The sequence below is a fragment of the Erinaceus europaeus genome, chromosome 17 (genome assembly GCF_950295315.1).
Source record: "Erinaceus europaeus chromosome 17, mEriEur2.1, whole genome shotgun sequence".
Lineage (NCBI taxonomy): Eukaryota > Metazoa > Chordata > Mammalia > Eulipotyphla > Erinaceidae > Erinaceus > Erinaceus europaeus.
In genome coordinates, this window is record NC_080178.1 from 8,967,740 (window position 1) to 8,983,531 (window position 15,792).

General features: G+C 42.4%; 1 protein-coding gene across 1 annotated transcript; it reads left to right on the top strand.

Moving 5' to 3' along the window:
* Positions 1 to 1,432: 1,432 nt before the first annotated feature.
* Positions 1,433 to 2,377, top strand: LOC103110323 (olfactory receptor 4D6). Its single transcript, XM_007519498.1, has one exon. The coding sequence runs from the start codon at positions 1,433 to 1,435 to the stop codon at positions 2,375 to 2,377; it is 945 nt and encodes a 314-aa protein (XP_007519560.1).
* Positions 2,378 to 15,792: the final 13,415 nt, after the last annotated feature.

Below are 15,792 nucleotides of genomic sequence, written 5' to 3' on the forward strand. Positions count from 1 at the left end.
ATAAGATAAAAGGATTATTGCTAAACTGACCTACATTCATTGCAGGCTAGTCAAGGATTGAAATGTAGTGTGTAAATGCCATTTTTTAAGCTATGAAAATTAATGAGAAGTTTAAACATCAAAGGTAGGATACCCACCTAATATCAAAGATAAGATTTTTTCTTTGTATTAGTGATTTAATATTTACTTATACTTATTATATTTTTATATTTAAGTTAATTTAATATTTATTTATATTTATTATAATATTTGTTTATATTTATTATATTATGAGATAACATGGGTACAATTCCCACTCAAATTCTGTGTCCCCATTCCCTCTACTGAAAACTGTAGTAGTTTTCCCAAGGTCACAGACATGGGTTAACTATTATTTCTATAACTATCTATATTTATATAGCTACATATATACCCTATATAACTATATATATAATGCCTCCAGGAGTATGGACCGGAATTCTTTTGGGATGCAGAAGGTGAAAGTTCTGGCTTCTATAATTGCTTCTTTGCTGGACATGGATGTTGGCGGGTCAATCCATACCCCCAGCTTGTTTCTAAAAGATAAGGATGTCTTGCTAACTGATCTGGCAGAATTTTTGCTAAATTTGTACTCATCAAAAAAAGACATGGGGGTGGGGGAGACAGCATAATGGTTATGCAAACAGACTCTCATGCCTGAGGCTCCTAAGTCCCAGGTTCAATCCCCCGCACCACCAAAAGTCAGAGCTGAGTAGTGCTCTGGTGTTTCTCTGTGTGTGTGTGTGTGTGTTTCTCTCTCTGTATCTCTCTCTCAAAAAAAAAAAAAAAAAAAAAAGGCATGGATAACCAAGTTCAAGGTCTTGTTAAGATGTCTATGAGGAGCCCTAGCTAAAACCTGGTCAAAAAAAGAGTCTTTGTCAAGTTAGAAAATTCCTTTGGATTTGAACATTTGAGTTGCCAATATTCGATTTGACAATATGTAAATGTGGACAAATTATTATCCTCTAAGTTTCAGAGCTACTCATGCTTGTGGTCTTCCTTGTTGTATATGTAACAACCACACTGGACAGTGTCTCATAGTGATGACCTTATTTAAAATGAGATCATCACAGCCATTCAATAGACCTCACAGTGGCCTCAGAATGAGAGGTAGTGCAGGTACCGAGCCCCAGCAATAATCCTGGAGGAAAGAAAGAAAGAAAGAAAGAAAGAAAGAAAGAAAGAAAGAAAGAAAGAAAGAAAAAAAGAAAGAAAGAGAAAGGAAGGAAGGAAGAAGGAAATAGTAGGAGGGAGTGAAGGAGGGAGGAAGGAAGGAAGGAAGGAAGGAAGGAAGGAAGGAAGGAAGGAAGGAAGGAAGGAAGGAAGGGAGAAAGCAGGCAAATGATACAACACCACACTCCTAACCCTAATATATCTTCTCCCATGGCAGATCTGGAAGTGAGTGACCCCCATGATGGGCTGGAGTAACCACAGCACTGTGAAAGAATTTATCTTCCTGGAGCTCACCCATTTCCGGGAGCTGGAGTTTTTCTTGTTTGCAGTCTTCTTTGCTGTGTATGTAACAACAGTACTGGGCAATGCCCTCATTGTGGTGACCATCACCTGTGAGTCCCACCTCCACACTCCTATGTACTTCCTCCTGAGGAACAAGTCAGTGCTGGACATTGTTTTTTCATCTATCACTGTTCCCAAATTCCTAGTGGATCTCTTATCAGAAAGGAAAACCATCTCCTACAATGGCTGCCTGGCCCAGATCTTTTTCTTCCACTTTGCTGGTGGGGCGGATATTTTTTTCCTTTCTGTGATGGCCTATGATAGATACCTTGCAATCTCCAAACCGCTGCATTACGTAACTATTATGAGACGTGAGGTATGGTTGACCTTGGTGGTGGCTTCCTGGGTAGGGGGTGGCTTGCATTCCATTGTCCAGATAGCCCTGATGCTTCCACTTCCCTTCTGTGGTCCGAATATCCTGGATGCCTTCTACTGCGATGTGCCCCAAGTGGTTAAGCTGGCTTGCACGGACACCTTTGCTCTGGAGCTTCTCATGATCTCTAACAATGGGCTGGTGACCCTGCTGTGGTTCCTCCTGCTCCTGGGGTCCTACACGGTCATTCTGGTCATGCTGAGATCTCACTCTGGGGAGGGTCGCAAAAAAGCCCTCTCCACCTGCACCTCCCACATCCTGGTGGTGACTCTCCACTTTGTGCCCTGCGTTTACATCTACTGCCGGCCCTTCACGACGCTGCCCATGGACACTGCCGTGTCCATCAACAACACAGTCATTACCCCCATGCTGAACCCCATGATCTACACCCTGAGGAACCAGGAAATGAAGTCAGCCATGAGGAGACTGCAGAGAAAGCTGGGTCCTTCTAACAATAGTAAGCAGGGGTGAACAGCCAGATGGAGACCAGGAATCTAGCTCTCTGGAGACCAGGAATCCAGCTCTCATGGAGACCAGGAGTGTAGCTCTCATGGAGACCAGGAATCTAGCTCTCATGGAGACCAGGAGTGTAGCTCTCATCGAGACCAGGAATCTAGCTCTCATAGAGACCAGGAATCTAGCTCTCATGGAGACCAGGAATCTAGCTCTCATGGAGACCAGGAATCTAGCTCTAATTTGCTTTTCTCAAACTACTAGTTTGAATAAGAGATGAATAGCCCTTTTTTTCTCCACAATCACTTCTATATGTTCTCACACTCACTCCACCTAGAGGAACTCTAAGGAAAAGAGAGAGAGAAAGGGGGGGGGGGAACTGAACAGCTCTCATGCTTGTGGACTTGGGGGTGGGGGAAGTACAAGGTGTAAAATCAAAATCAATAACTTAAACTGCTATTTTAGTGTCATTTGTGATTCTCATGCCAACATGTCTACTTTTTTTACCTCCTGTAATATGAATATAACACTGCTTTAAATAACACAAGATTTTTCTGAGAATAAAGTATAATAAATATTGAGAGAATGAGGACTGTGAAAGTCAGCTCTACTCTGGCAACAATCAAGCACACAAGCATTGTTCCCCAGTATCTACCCTTCAGTATCTTGTCCTAGGTATTGCAGCCCAGGAGAGGGCCAAGGTAGATAAAGCACTGGACCCACAGGTACAATGTACCAAGTTCAATCCCCAGCATTGAATGGGCCAAGGTGATGCTCTGGCTCTCTGTCCCTCGTTCTCATTAATTAACTAACAAATCAAAACATAACATAGGTATAAAATACAGGTGGATTTGCTTTATACAAACCCCAGATTCCTTTTTTTTTTCATTTAAGAAAGGATTAATTAACAAAACCATAGGGTAGGAGGGGTAAAATTCCACACAATTCCCACCACCCAATCTCCATTTCCCATCCCCTCCCCTGATAGCTTTCCCATTCTCTATCCCTCTGGGAGCATGGACCCAGGGTCATTGTGGGTTGCAGAAGGTAGAAGGTCTGGCTTCTGTAATTGCTTCCCCGCTGAACATGGGCGTTGACTGGTCAGTTCATACTCCCAGTCTGCCTCTCTCTTTCCCTAGTAGGGTGTGTCTCTGGGGAAGCTGAGCTCCAGGACACATTGGTGGGGTCTTCAATCCAGGGAAGCCTGGCCGTCATCCTGATGACATCTGGAACCTGGTGACTGAAAAGAGAGTTAACATACGAAGCCAAACAAATTGTTGAGCAATCATGAACCCAAAGCTTAAATAGTAGAGAGGAAGTGTTAGGGGGGTACTTACTGCAAACTCTAGTGTACTTCTGCTTTCAGGTATATATTTTGCAGTAGTTTATGGATACGTGTGAAGATATGCTCTCTCTCACAGAAACTGGTGCGTATCTAGGTTTTGGGACTTTGTTAGAAAGTGAACCACCTGAGATGAAATTAGAGTATACTATGAAAGGAAAGGTCTCACCCGAGTAATGAAGTTGAAGGGTTGTCATTCCACACGTGAAGTCTCTGGACACAGTCTGAAGTGAAGCATGTCGAGGTGGCAATCGTTGTGTTGGTTAGGTTGTGATCGGCAGATGCAATATTATTTGATATGGATTGGGAGAGGCATACGGGAAAGTGGGCCCTATCCAAGGGTTCCAGGACTGGGGCAAGTAGAGGCTCTATAGTGGAGATGTGAGGTTCCTGCTGTCTTAGGGTTCAAAAAGACAACGATAGTTAATGTTATCATCACATTATTTGGTAATTGGGTTAACTTTGAAAAGTCCTTTTGTTAGGGTTTGCTGTACAGTACCCAGTATCTTGTATATAGCTGTGCTATTGGTTGCTTCTGATCTACTTGGTCTAGGCTTTTGAGAGAGTCTGCATATCAATTACACAGCCTATATATTAAAAAGATTCAGTTTGTGTTTTGAAAAACTTCGAGACATACAATTAATTTTCCCCCTCTCGTATTAATTAACTAGCGATTTATATGACTACATTTTACTAGGAGTGTACATAAACACCATTCCCACCACCAAAAGACTGTGACTCATCCCTCCCACCCACTCCCACCCCCCACTGGCCCAGGAAGCTGCATGTCTACCCCTCACCACAGGGTTTTTACTTTGGTGCCCTACTTACAATTTGGTCAGGTCCTGCTTTTAGTTTCCCTTTCAGGTCTTCTTACTCAACTTCTGTTGATGAGTGGGATCATCCCATACTCATCTTTATCTTTCTGACTTAGCTCACTTAACATAATTCCTTCTAGCTCCGTCCAAGATGGGTCAGAGAAGGTGGGTTCATTGTTCTTGAGAGCTGCATAGTATTCCATTGTGTATATATACCACAGCTTTCTCAACCACTCATCTGTTGTTGGGCACCTGGGTTGCTTCCAGGTTTTAGCTATTACGAATTGTGCTGCTATGAACATAGGAGTACACACCTCTTTTTGGTTGGGTGTTATGGAGTCCTTGGGGTATAACCCCAGGAGAGGAATTACTGGATCATATGGAAGGTCCATGTCTAGCCTTCTGAGAGTTTTCCAGACTGCTCTCCACAGAGGCTCTACCAATTTACATTCCCACCAGCAATGTAAAAGGGTTCCTCTGTCCCCACAACAGCTCCAGCATTTGTTGCTGCTGTCCTTTTTGATGTATGCCATTCTTACAGGAGTGAGGTGGTATCTTAATGTTGTCTTAATTTGCATTTCTCTGACAATCAGTGACCTGCAGCAGTTTTTCATATGTTTGTTAGCCTTTTGGATCTCCTCTGTAGTGAATGTTTTGTTCATATCCTCTGCCCATTTTTGGATGGGGTCATTTGCTTTTTTGGTGCTAAGTTTGCTGAGCTCTTTATATATTTTGGTGATTAGTTTCTTATCTGATGTATGGCATGTGAAGATCTTCTCCCATTCTGTGAGGGGTCTCTTTGTTTAATAGTTTCTTTGGATGTGCAGAAGCTTTTCAATTTGATGTAGTCCCATTGGTTTGTTTCTGCTTTAGTCTTCCTTGCAATTGGGTTTGATTCATCAAAGATGTCCTTGAGATGTAGGTGGGAAACTGTTTTACCAATGTTTTCCTCTAAGTATTTGATTGTTTCTGGTCTGACATCTAGGTCTTTGATCCATTTGGAGTTGATTTTTCAAACCCTGGATTCTGACTGTACAATTCCCAGTCAATAATAAAAAAAACACATCTAGATATTAGTATTTGAATCCAGAATCTTTAATATATTTCACCAGTTAGTAAAGAGATAAGGAATACTTTTAGAGGGTCCGCTTCACGAGTGGTGAAGCAGGTCTGCAGGTGTCTATCTTTCTCTCCTTCTCTATCTCCCTGCCCTCTCTCAAGTTCTCTCTGTCCTATCTAATAAAAATTAGAAAGAAAGAGAAAGAAAGAAATGGCCACCAGGAGCAGTGGTTTTATAGTGCCAGCACCGAGTCCCAACAATAGCCCTGGTGGCAATAAAAAAATAAATAAACAAAATTTTAAAAAGGAATACTTTTAGAGAGTTGTCAGTCTATTATAAGGAAGAAAGAATGAAAAAAGAGAAACAGAATGAACCAGAAGCCTGCTCAGTCCTGGCACAAAGAGGTGCTGGGGACAGAAGCTGTGACCTCTGGAGTCTTAGAAATACAAGCTGGTTCCCATCAAAGGAATAGTTTAGATTGTACTAAACCTGACACATACAAGGAATGATCTTTTTCCCGTTTTTTATTTGTAACTAATAGTAGGTTACATGATTGTAAGATTACAGGGTCTAGTTCTACTTTTTTTTTCTGGTTTTATTTCTTTACTATTGAGTAGAGATGGAGAAGAATTCAGAGGAGATAAGGAGACAAATAGAGAGAGAGAGAGAGAACTTCAGTCCTGCTCCACCACTCATGAAGCTTTTCACCTGCAGATGGGGACCAGGGCCTTGAACCTGCAGCCTTGGACACTGTAGTGTGTGCAATTAACCAGGTGCACCACCACCTGGCCCCTCAAGGTCTGGTTCTACACTGCACCCACCACTTTTTCATTGGCTAGACTGCATCCTATTGTCAGATCTCTTCTAATGACTTTCCCACTCAGAATTAACCCCAAAAGTACTTGTAGAGTTTGAGGATCCATTTGCAAAAATGCACAGTAGTTTACTCTATACTAAGCAGGAATGTCCTCCTTCCTGCTACTCTCCCTCTCTACTTCCCCTCCAGGAATGGTATAGCTGGCACAAAACTATAACTTCCGTCCATGTATGCATAGAAAATTCAAAGCAAGTAGTATTTATTTATTTATTTATTCTTTGCCTCCAGGGTTATTGCTGGGGCTCGGTGTCTGCACCACGAATCCACTGCTCCTGGAGACCATTTTTTCCCCTTTTGTTGCCCTTGCTTTTTGTTGTTTTTTTATTATCATTGTGTGGTTTATTGTTGTTGTTGTTGTTGCTGTCGTTAGATAGGACAGAGAGAAATGGAGAGGGGAGGGGAACACAGAGAGAGGGGGAGAGAAAGAGAGACACCTGCAGACCTGCTTCACCGCCTGTGAAGCGACTCCCCAGCAGGTGGGGAGCAGGGAGCTGGAACTGGTCCTTGTGCTTCCGGCCATGTGCGCTTAACCTGCTGCGCTACCGCCGGACTCCCGTAGTATTTATTTTTGTGGAAGAGGTGTTGTTTTATGGGAATGTAAATTTCATATCTCCCCCAAAAAAAGATTTCCCAGCACATCTCACCAAACCTCCAGAGTGTAATCTCCCTTCACCCAAGGGCACTGGGTCCCCAAACACATTCTGGCCTCTACCCTCAGCAACCCCTTTAGTATCTGCTGAAAATGCCCATGGTAAACAAGTCGTATATTTTTACTTGCCTAGAAAATAACGTTTCACGCATGCACTCAAGACCTGTTTCTGTGTACCAGCAGAGGAAAGAAATGCATGCAGGGTCACTGGGTCTCTGTTGTAATCTACCTCCCTTACCAAGATAAGAACTCCAATCACAGATGTAGAGATGGAGAATTGCACATCAAATTCTAGCCTTCAGTCTACAATAATCTTTCAAAACTTAGTCAAAGGGAGTAAAGAAGCTTAGGACTTTGCAACACAGGAATCTTTTTTTTTTTTTTTGCCTCCAGGGTTATCGTTGGGGCTCGGTGCCTGCACTACAAATCCACTGCTCCTGGAGGCCATTTTTTCCCCCTTTTGTTGCCCTTGTTATTGTTGCCATTGATGTTGTTGTTGGATAGGACAGAGAGAGATCGAGAGAGGAGGGGAGATGGAGAAGGGGAGAGAAAGATAGACACCTGCAGACCTGCTTAGCCGCTTATGAAGTGACACCACCCCCGACCCCCACCCTACCCTCTCCCCGCAGGTGGTGGGGGGGGATCTTTACGCCTGTCCTTGCGTTTTGTGCCATGAGGGTTTAACCCTCTGTTCTACCGCCAACCCTCAGGAAACTATTTTTTAATGGTTATAACTTTTTAATATTTGACTCAAAGGATCCCAGCAAGTAATACTCATTGGTGGTCTTCTCTGAGTTTTGAAAGACATAAACAGGGGACACTTAATCATATGTCAAACTTGAAAAAAAAAATGTTCCCCTTCAAAGTGTTATATATTTTTTCTTTTTTACTTTGTTTTATTTACTGGATAGAGACAGAAAGAAATTGAGAAGGAAGGGGGAGAAAGAGAGGGAGAGAGACAGAGAGACACCTGCAGCCCTGCTTCACCGCTCATGACGCCTCCCCCCTGCAGGTTGGATCAAAGCATTATAGTTTTCTAATTGCTCCCTCACAAGAAAATTTGTTACCCAATATATATTGTCTATATTTTTATGTATGGAAGCTCCTTGAAAGGTCACACATCATGGTCCGGGAGGTGTCAGAGTGAATAAAGCATTGGATTCCCAAGCATGAGGTCCTGAGTTCAATCCCCAGCAGCACATGTACCACAGTGATGTCTGATTCTTTCTCTCTCTCTTCCTATCTTTCTTATTAATAAATAAAATATTTTTTAAAAAGAAAGAAATGGGGGCCAGGTGATGGCTCACCTGGTTGAGCGCATATATTACAATGCACAAGGACCCAGGGTCAAGCCTCTGGACCCCACCTGCAGGGGGAAGTTTCCCGAGTGGTAAAGAAGAGCTGCAGGTGTCTCTCTCCCTCTCTGTATTCTCCTTTCTGGCTGTCTCTATCAAATAAATAAAAATAATTTAATAATTAATAAATATATTTTTAAAAAGAAAAAAATGGGTGTTGGGCTGTAGTGCACGTGGCGCAAAGCCCAAGGACCCGCGGAAGGATCCCAGTTGAAGCCCTCCGCTCCCCACCTGCAGGGGAGTCACTTCACAGGCGGTGGAGCAGGTCTGCAGGTGTCTATCTTTCTCTCCCCCTCTCTGTCTTCCCCTCCTTTTTCCATTTCTCTCTGTCCTATCCAACAACGAAGACAGACAACAATAATAATTACAACAATAAAGCAACAAGGGCAACAAAAAGGAATAAATAAAAGAAAGAAAGAAATGTCACACATCACTGTGATATCTAAGGGTTTTTTTGACACTTTATAAACCAATCTTCCTCCCACTGGACATTTGTCACTTATGAATGAGAGCTAGGATGACATTAACTGTATTTATTTATGTGTTTTCCCAAAACTCAGAGAATCACAGAATAGATAAATTCATGTCCTTGTGAATTTCAAGAATTTGGATATCACAACAATGTGGAGAGTGTGTGTGTGTGTATGTGTGTCCCTGTCTTGCATTCATGCGGTAATAACTTAGAAACTGGTTAATAACTCCCACTGAAACTCCACCACAATCCAATCCTAAGAATGTCCATCCTGTCTCCATGCTCACATACAATAAAACTCCCTTTGCTAATTCTCGTATGAGGCTTGGACTTAAGGGACTCGTGCACATCAACAAGACACTTAGGGACAGAGGAGCCATAATGGCGTGACTCTCTGAGTCTGCCTTTTCCAAGGTGAACATTGAAGACAAGGAGCTCAGGTACAACTTATCTTCACAAGGGCTTCCTTCCACTTGGTAACACAGTATTTCTCCAACATCAGATACACTGAACTCCTGCTATCTCAGAGGGCATAAGTGCTTGATTGGATATTGAAGGACTTAGGTAAGACCTTGAACCTTCAGAGTGTGAGACATTGTGGATTTTGTATGAATGGTGTGCCCAGTGTATAAGATATAGAAAAAAATAACTGTTGACAGTAAACAAAGTAGATAATTAAGCACTGGGAAAGGAGGCATAGCATTATGAGACTAGTCTTATAGATGGAGTGAGCATAAGAAAAGTGAAAACATTTTGTACTTATGAAACAACTGAGGTGTATATAAGAAAAAGAAATTTCTGGACATGGGAGATATAGCATAATGGTTTTGCAAAAAGTCTCTCATGCCGAAGGCTCCAAAGACCCAGGTTCAATCCCTTGCACCATAGTAAATCAGAGCTGAGCAGTGCTCTGGAAAAAAAAAAAGTTTGTTTTATTTTTTTAATTTTTTATTATCTTTATTTATTAGAGAAAGCTAGAAATTGAGGGGGAAAGGGAGGAGAAAGACAGAGAGATACCTATAACCTTGCTTCACCACTTATGAAGCTTTCCCCTTGCAGGTGAGGACCAGGGGCTTGAACCCAGGTCCTAGCACACTGTAATGTGTGCACCACCTGGCCCCAAAAAGAGTTTATTTGTTTGTTTGTTTATTTATTTATGCCTCCAGGGTTATCTCTGGGGTTTGGTGCTAGCACTATGAATCCACTACTCCTGCTGACCCTTCTTTTCCGTTTTATTTGATAGAACAGAGGGAAATCGAGAGAAGAGGGGGAGATTCAGAGGGGGGAGAAATACAGACACCTATAGACCTGCTTCACCGCTTGTGAAGTGACCCTCCAACACACACTGCAGGTGAGGAGCCGGGGACTTGAACCAAGATCCTTACACCGGTCCTTGGGCTTAGCACTATGTACTCTTAGCCCAGTGCACCACTGCCCTGACCCAAAAAGTTTATTTAAAAAAATAAAAAAGAAAAGGAAAAATGTTTTCCAGGTTCGGGTGGTGGCACACCTGGTTGAGAGCACATGTTACAGTGTGCAAGGACCTAGGTTTGAACCCCCAGACCCCACCTCCAGGGGGAATGTTTCACAAGTGGTAAAGTAGTGTTGCAGGTGGCTCCCTGTCTCTCTACCTCTCTAGCAACCCCTTTCCTCTCATTTTCTGGCTATCTCTATCCAATAAATAAAAATAAAGATAATCTTAAAAATTTCAAAAAAAAAAAAAGAAAAGAAAAAAATTTCCTAGGATTTCTTTAAGGTTTATGCATGGGAGTCTCAACTTCTCTTTTCAAATATGAGTGCTTCCTTTAAAAAAAAATAATTAAAAACTGGAGTCGGGCGGTAGCGCAGCGGGCTAGCACACCTGTTGAGAAGCGCAAGGACCGAGTCAGGATCCTGGTTTGAGCCCCCAGCTCCCCACCTGTAGGGGAGTCGCTTCACAGGCGGTGAAGCAGGTCTGCAGGTGTCTACCTTTCGCTCCTCCTTTCTGTCTTCCTCTCCTCTCTCCATTTCTCTCTGTCCTATCTAACGATGACGACATCAATAACAATAACTACAACAACTATAAAAAAAACAAGGGCAACAAAAGGGAAAATAAATAAATATTTAATTTTTTTTTAATTAAAAGCATGAGTTTACCCTATATCCCCTGAAGACCAACCATGACCTCAAAGGTGGCTCCATAGCTCCACGTCACCCATCATTCTTTGGTCTTTACTTCAGAATCAGACCCATTCCCCAACCCAGCTACCCAGCCTCAGATTCCTCAGCTTTACTTGGTCAACTCATATAAGTTCAAGCAAACTGTTCAAAAAGGCATTGTTCTGCTATTGAGCAGAATTTCAATTTCTGCAAATATAACCCTTCACGATAGACCAGGCAGACATAGTTTTTCATGAAAAGGCAAAGGAACCAAGTCAATCAACTGCCTGCTATGTACGTGTGGTTCACACACCCCATCGTACCTACACCTTATGCAATCAACTAAAGTAAGTGCTAGGCTTTCCAGGTTACAGGGGAAAAAAACTGGGGAGTCGGGAAGTAGCGCAGCGGGTTAAGCGCGCGCATGGCGCTAAGCACAAGGACCCACATAAGGATCCCGGTTAGAGCCCCCGGCTCCCCACCTGCGGACACCAGGGGAGTCGCTTCACAAGCGGTGAAGCAGATCTGCAAGTGTCTTTCTCTTCCCCCTCTGTCTTCCCCTCCTCTCTCCATTTCTCTCTGTCCTATCCAACAACGACGACATCAGTAACAACAATAATAACTACAACAGTAAAACAAGGGCAACAAAAAGGGAATAAATGAATATTTTTTTAAAAACTGGAGGACAGTAAAAGATTTCATGTAACAAGAGAAGAGGCAGAGTGCCAACCTAGCTATGTCCTCCTCCGAAGACCTCTCTCTATATAAACTATTCCTGATTACTTTGTAACTGAGGATGTGAAGCACAGAGAAAGACAACACGACTTTCTCAAAGTTACAGAGTTATTTCATAGAACTGAGAGTCGGTTACCTTTACCTTTTCCTGCGCCACTGTGTCTAAATTGGGGGTAGGAGCTAGGTAGGTTAACCTCGGGATTTAAAGGAACAGAGTTTACAGGAGGCTGACATCCTAAAAGCATTCAGTGACTTTATTTATTGATTTTTATTCCATTAACACCTCAGGTGGGGGGGGGAGCCATCACTTCCATCCTGCATGGATGCCCGATCTGTATAGAAATGCTAAAGCCAGGCTCACCAGAAACTGCTGAAGTTTCTCAGGAAAGAGACAGAAAGAAAGGAGTCCATGTTCAACCTGGGTTGCCTCCCTCACGTGATGACTTTGTATTTGAGGTCATTATGTGCATGCCTGAGCACGTGCAGTCTTTGTCAACAAAACCATCGCTGTCACCATCCTTGTCATCTTTTTGGTTTTAAATGCACCCTCTGGCTATCTAGGAGATGCAATTAAAAAAAAAAATTGAAGGAGACTTTACTGGGAGTTGGGCGGTAGCACAGTGGGTTAAGCGCAGGTGGCACAAAGCACAAGGATTGGTGTAAGGAGCCCAGTTCAAGCCCCCCCCCACCTGCAGGGGAGTCGCTTCACAGGCAGTGAAGCAGGTCTGCAGCTATCTATCTTTCTCTTCCCCCTCCTCTCTCCATTTCTCTCTTTCCTATCCAACAACAGTGACATCAATAACAACAACAATAATAACTACAACAGTGAAACAAGGACAACAAAAGGGAATAAATAAATAAATGTTTTTTAAAAAGGAGACTATACTTTTATTACTGGGTAATAATGGGACAGTGCTTAAAATCTGATTGGGATGGCAAGAGGAATCTCAAAGCTAGTGATGTTGTGTTCTTTGGGACAAACTAGAGGTGATAGTGCTTAACAAAATAAGGAATGAGAGATGACTGCTAGGTGGTTTCATTCATATGTGGAATCTAGAGAGCTGATACACATGAAAGTGAAAACAATAAAAAAAAAAAACAAGCAATTAGACTGTTTCCAAGACTAGTGAGAACTATGGTGGTAATGTGGGGGTGGGGGGGAAGGAGGGAGAACCCGGAACTTTGGTGGTAGGTGTGGTATGGAACTCTGTAATCTCACAATCTTGTAACCTACTCTAATCACAAATAAAATTTAAAAAGAAAAAGAGAGAGAATGAGAGAAAGAAAAAAAAGAGAAGAGAGAAAGAAGGGAAAAGAGAAGGAAAAAGAGAGAGAAAGAAATGAAATTCACCATTGCATCAGCTAGAAAAATTCTCTTGAAAGAATTTTCCGTTGAAAGAAAAATGTATTTCTCTCTTACATAAATTCTTTCTGAGTTTAAGTATTCTGAAACTGGTAGGCTGAATGCTATGGTGAAAAACTCCTAGAAGGTTCAAGTCCTGGAACATGATGGCAAAGGAGGACCTAGTGGGCATTGAATTGTTATGTGGAGAACTGGGAAATGTTACGCATGTACAAACTATTGTGTTTTGCTGTCAACTGTAAACTGTTAATCCCCCAATAAAGAAATTTTTTTTTAATTTTATTTATTTTCCCTTTTGTTGCCCTTGTCTTTTTTTATTGTTGTTGTAGTTATTATTGTTGTTGTTATTGATGTGGTTGTTATAGGATAGGACAGAGAGAAATGGAGAGAGGAGGGGAAGACAGAGGGGGGAGAGAAAGATAGACACCTGCAGACCTGCTTCACTGCCTGTGAAGCGACTCCCCTGCAGGTGGGGAGCTGGAGGCTGGAACCCGGATCCTTACGCCGGTCCTTGCACTTTGCGCCACCTGCGCTTAACCCACTGTGCTACCGCCCAACTCACAATAAAGAAATTTTTTAAAAGAAAGAAAGAAAAACTCCTAGAACTGAAAACCAGATAAATGTTCTTACTTCCTCTCTGCCATTAATTTTTTTTCATTTGTCTTTTTTTTAAAAAAAAAATTTCTATTTAAGAAAGGATTAATTAACAAAACCATAGGGTAGGAGGGGTATAACTCCACACAATTCCCACCACCCAATCTCCATATCCCACACCCTCCCCTGATGGCTTTCCCATTCTCTATCCCTCTGGGAGCATGGACCCAGGGTCATTGAGGCTTGCAGAAGGTAGAAGGTCTGGCTTCTGTAATTACTTCCCCACTGAACATGGGCGTTGACTGGTCGGTCCATACTCCCAGTCTGTCTCTCTCTTCTCCTAGTAGGGTGTGTCTCTGGGGAAGCTGAGCTCCAGGACACATTGGTGGGGTCTTCAATCCAGGGAAGCCTGGCTAGCATCCTGATGGCATCTGGAACCTGGTGATTGAAAAGAGAGTTAACATACAAAGCCAAACAAATTGTTGAGCATGCCATTAATTTTATTTTTTTTTCCAGAGCACTGCTCAGCTATGGTTTATGGTGGTGTGAGGGACTGATCCTAAAACTTTGAAGCCTGAGGCATAACCTCTCTTTGCATAACCATTATGCTATCTGCCCCTACCCACACCAATGACTTTCTAAGTAACCTTAGGAAACTAATTTACACCTATTAAATTCAGTACCAGGGCTATTAAATGGTTAGAATGGTTAGTTAGACATTGCCTCTCAACTTTGGAGTGACATTAATCAAATTTATAGTAATTAGGCATACTGTAGTTTTTAAACTTATAATGTATTGTTCAAACTGATGTCTATCATGCAGTTACTGTTATTATCATACTGTGTGGAGGTTGATTTATTTCACTGGCTTTCAAGTCAAACTAAATGAGACAAAAAAAAGAAGTTGAAGGGCAGGGGTAAATAGCAAAATGGTTATGCAGAGAGACTCTCTTTGTTGAGGCTCCAAAGCCTTAGGTTCAATCCCCCACACCACCATAAACCAGAGCCAGGCAGTGCTCTGGTAAAAATAATAATAATAATAATAATAGAAATAATAAGTTGAACAAAGGTCAAGTTTTCCTGAGTTGTAGAAGTATAAGGTCTGAGCGCTGGACACCAGGGCTTGTAAAGCACACACATTATCATGCCCCAGAACTCGAGTTCAAACCCTGAGTCCCACCTGCAGGCAGTAAGCTGTGGAACAGTGCTTCAGGAATTTCTCTTTCTCACCCCTCTCTCTCCTCCTTTTCCCTCTCAATTTCTCTTTTTTTATTTTTTTATTTATTTATTATTGGATAGAGACACAGAGAAATTGAGAGGGGAAGGGAAGATAGAGAAGGAGAGACAGAGAGACACCTGCAGCCCTGCTTCACCACTCACGAAGCTTCCTCCTGCAGGTGGGGACCAGGGGCTTGAACCTGGATCCTTCTACATTGTAGTGTGTGTGCTTAACCAAGTGCGCGCCACCACCTGGTCCCTCCCTCTCAATTTCTCTGTCTCCACTAGAAAAAGAAAGGCGGGAAGATAGAAAGAAGGAAGGAAGGACCACCCGTAGCAGTAGATGCATCCTGCAAGCACCCAACCCCAGTGATAACACTAGGACCACCCGTAGCAGTAGATGCATCCTGCAAGCACCCAACCCCAGTGATAACACTAGCAGCAATTTTAAGAACTATGTCATTTGTTGTTGTTGTTGTTGTTGTTTAAGTAAAGGATCCTACAACTCCTACCCTATGTCTTTCCTAGTTTCTCTTCCTCAGAAATCTCTAGGGGTACCAAAGACCCCAACAGAATAAAACAGGAAAAGAAACACTCTACCTCGAGTCATGACTTATACTAATAACAAACCTGAAACAATACAACTGAGTTATTTCCCAGAGTCCCCCAGTCAACATATAAAGAATAAGATGTGTAACCCCCTCAAAAGTTATCTGTGTACCTATAATGTCTGTATGAAACCTTGTTTGACTCCATTGCCTCACGATATCATTTCCTTCAAAGCTGTACTTGGAGGAAGAAATATCATCCA

What these genes read in the sequence shown, in the direction of transcription:
- LOC103110323 (XM_007519498.1), top strand. Translation starts at nt 1,433, where the DNA reads ATGGGCTGGAGTAACCACAGCACTGTGAAAGAATTTATCTTCCTGGAG.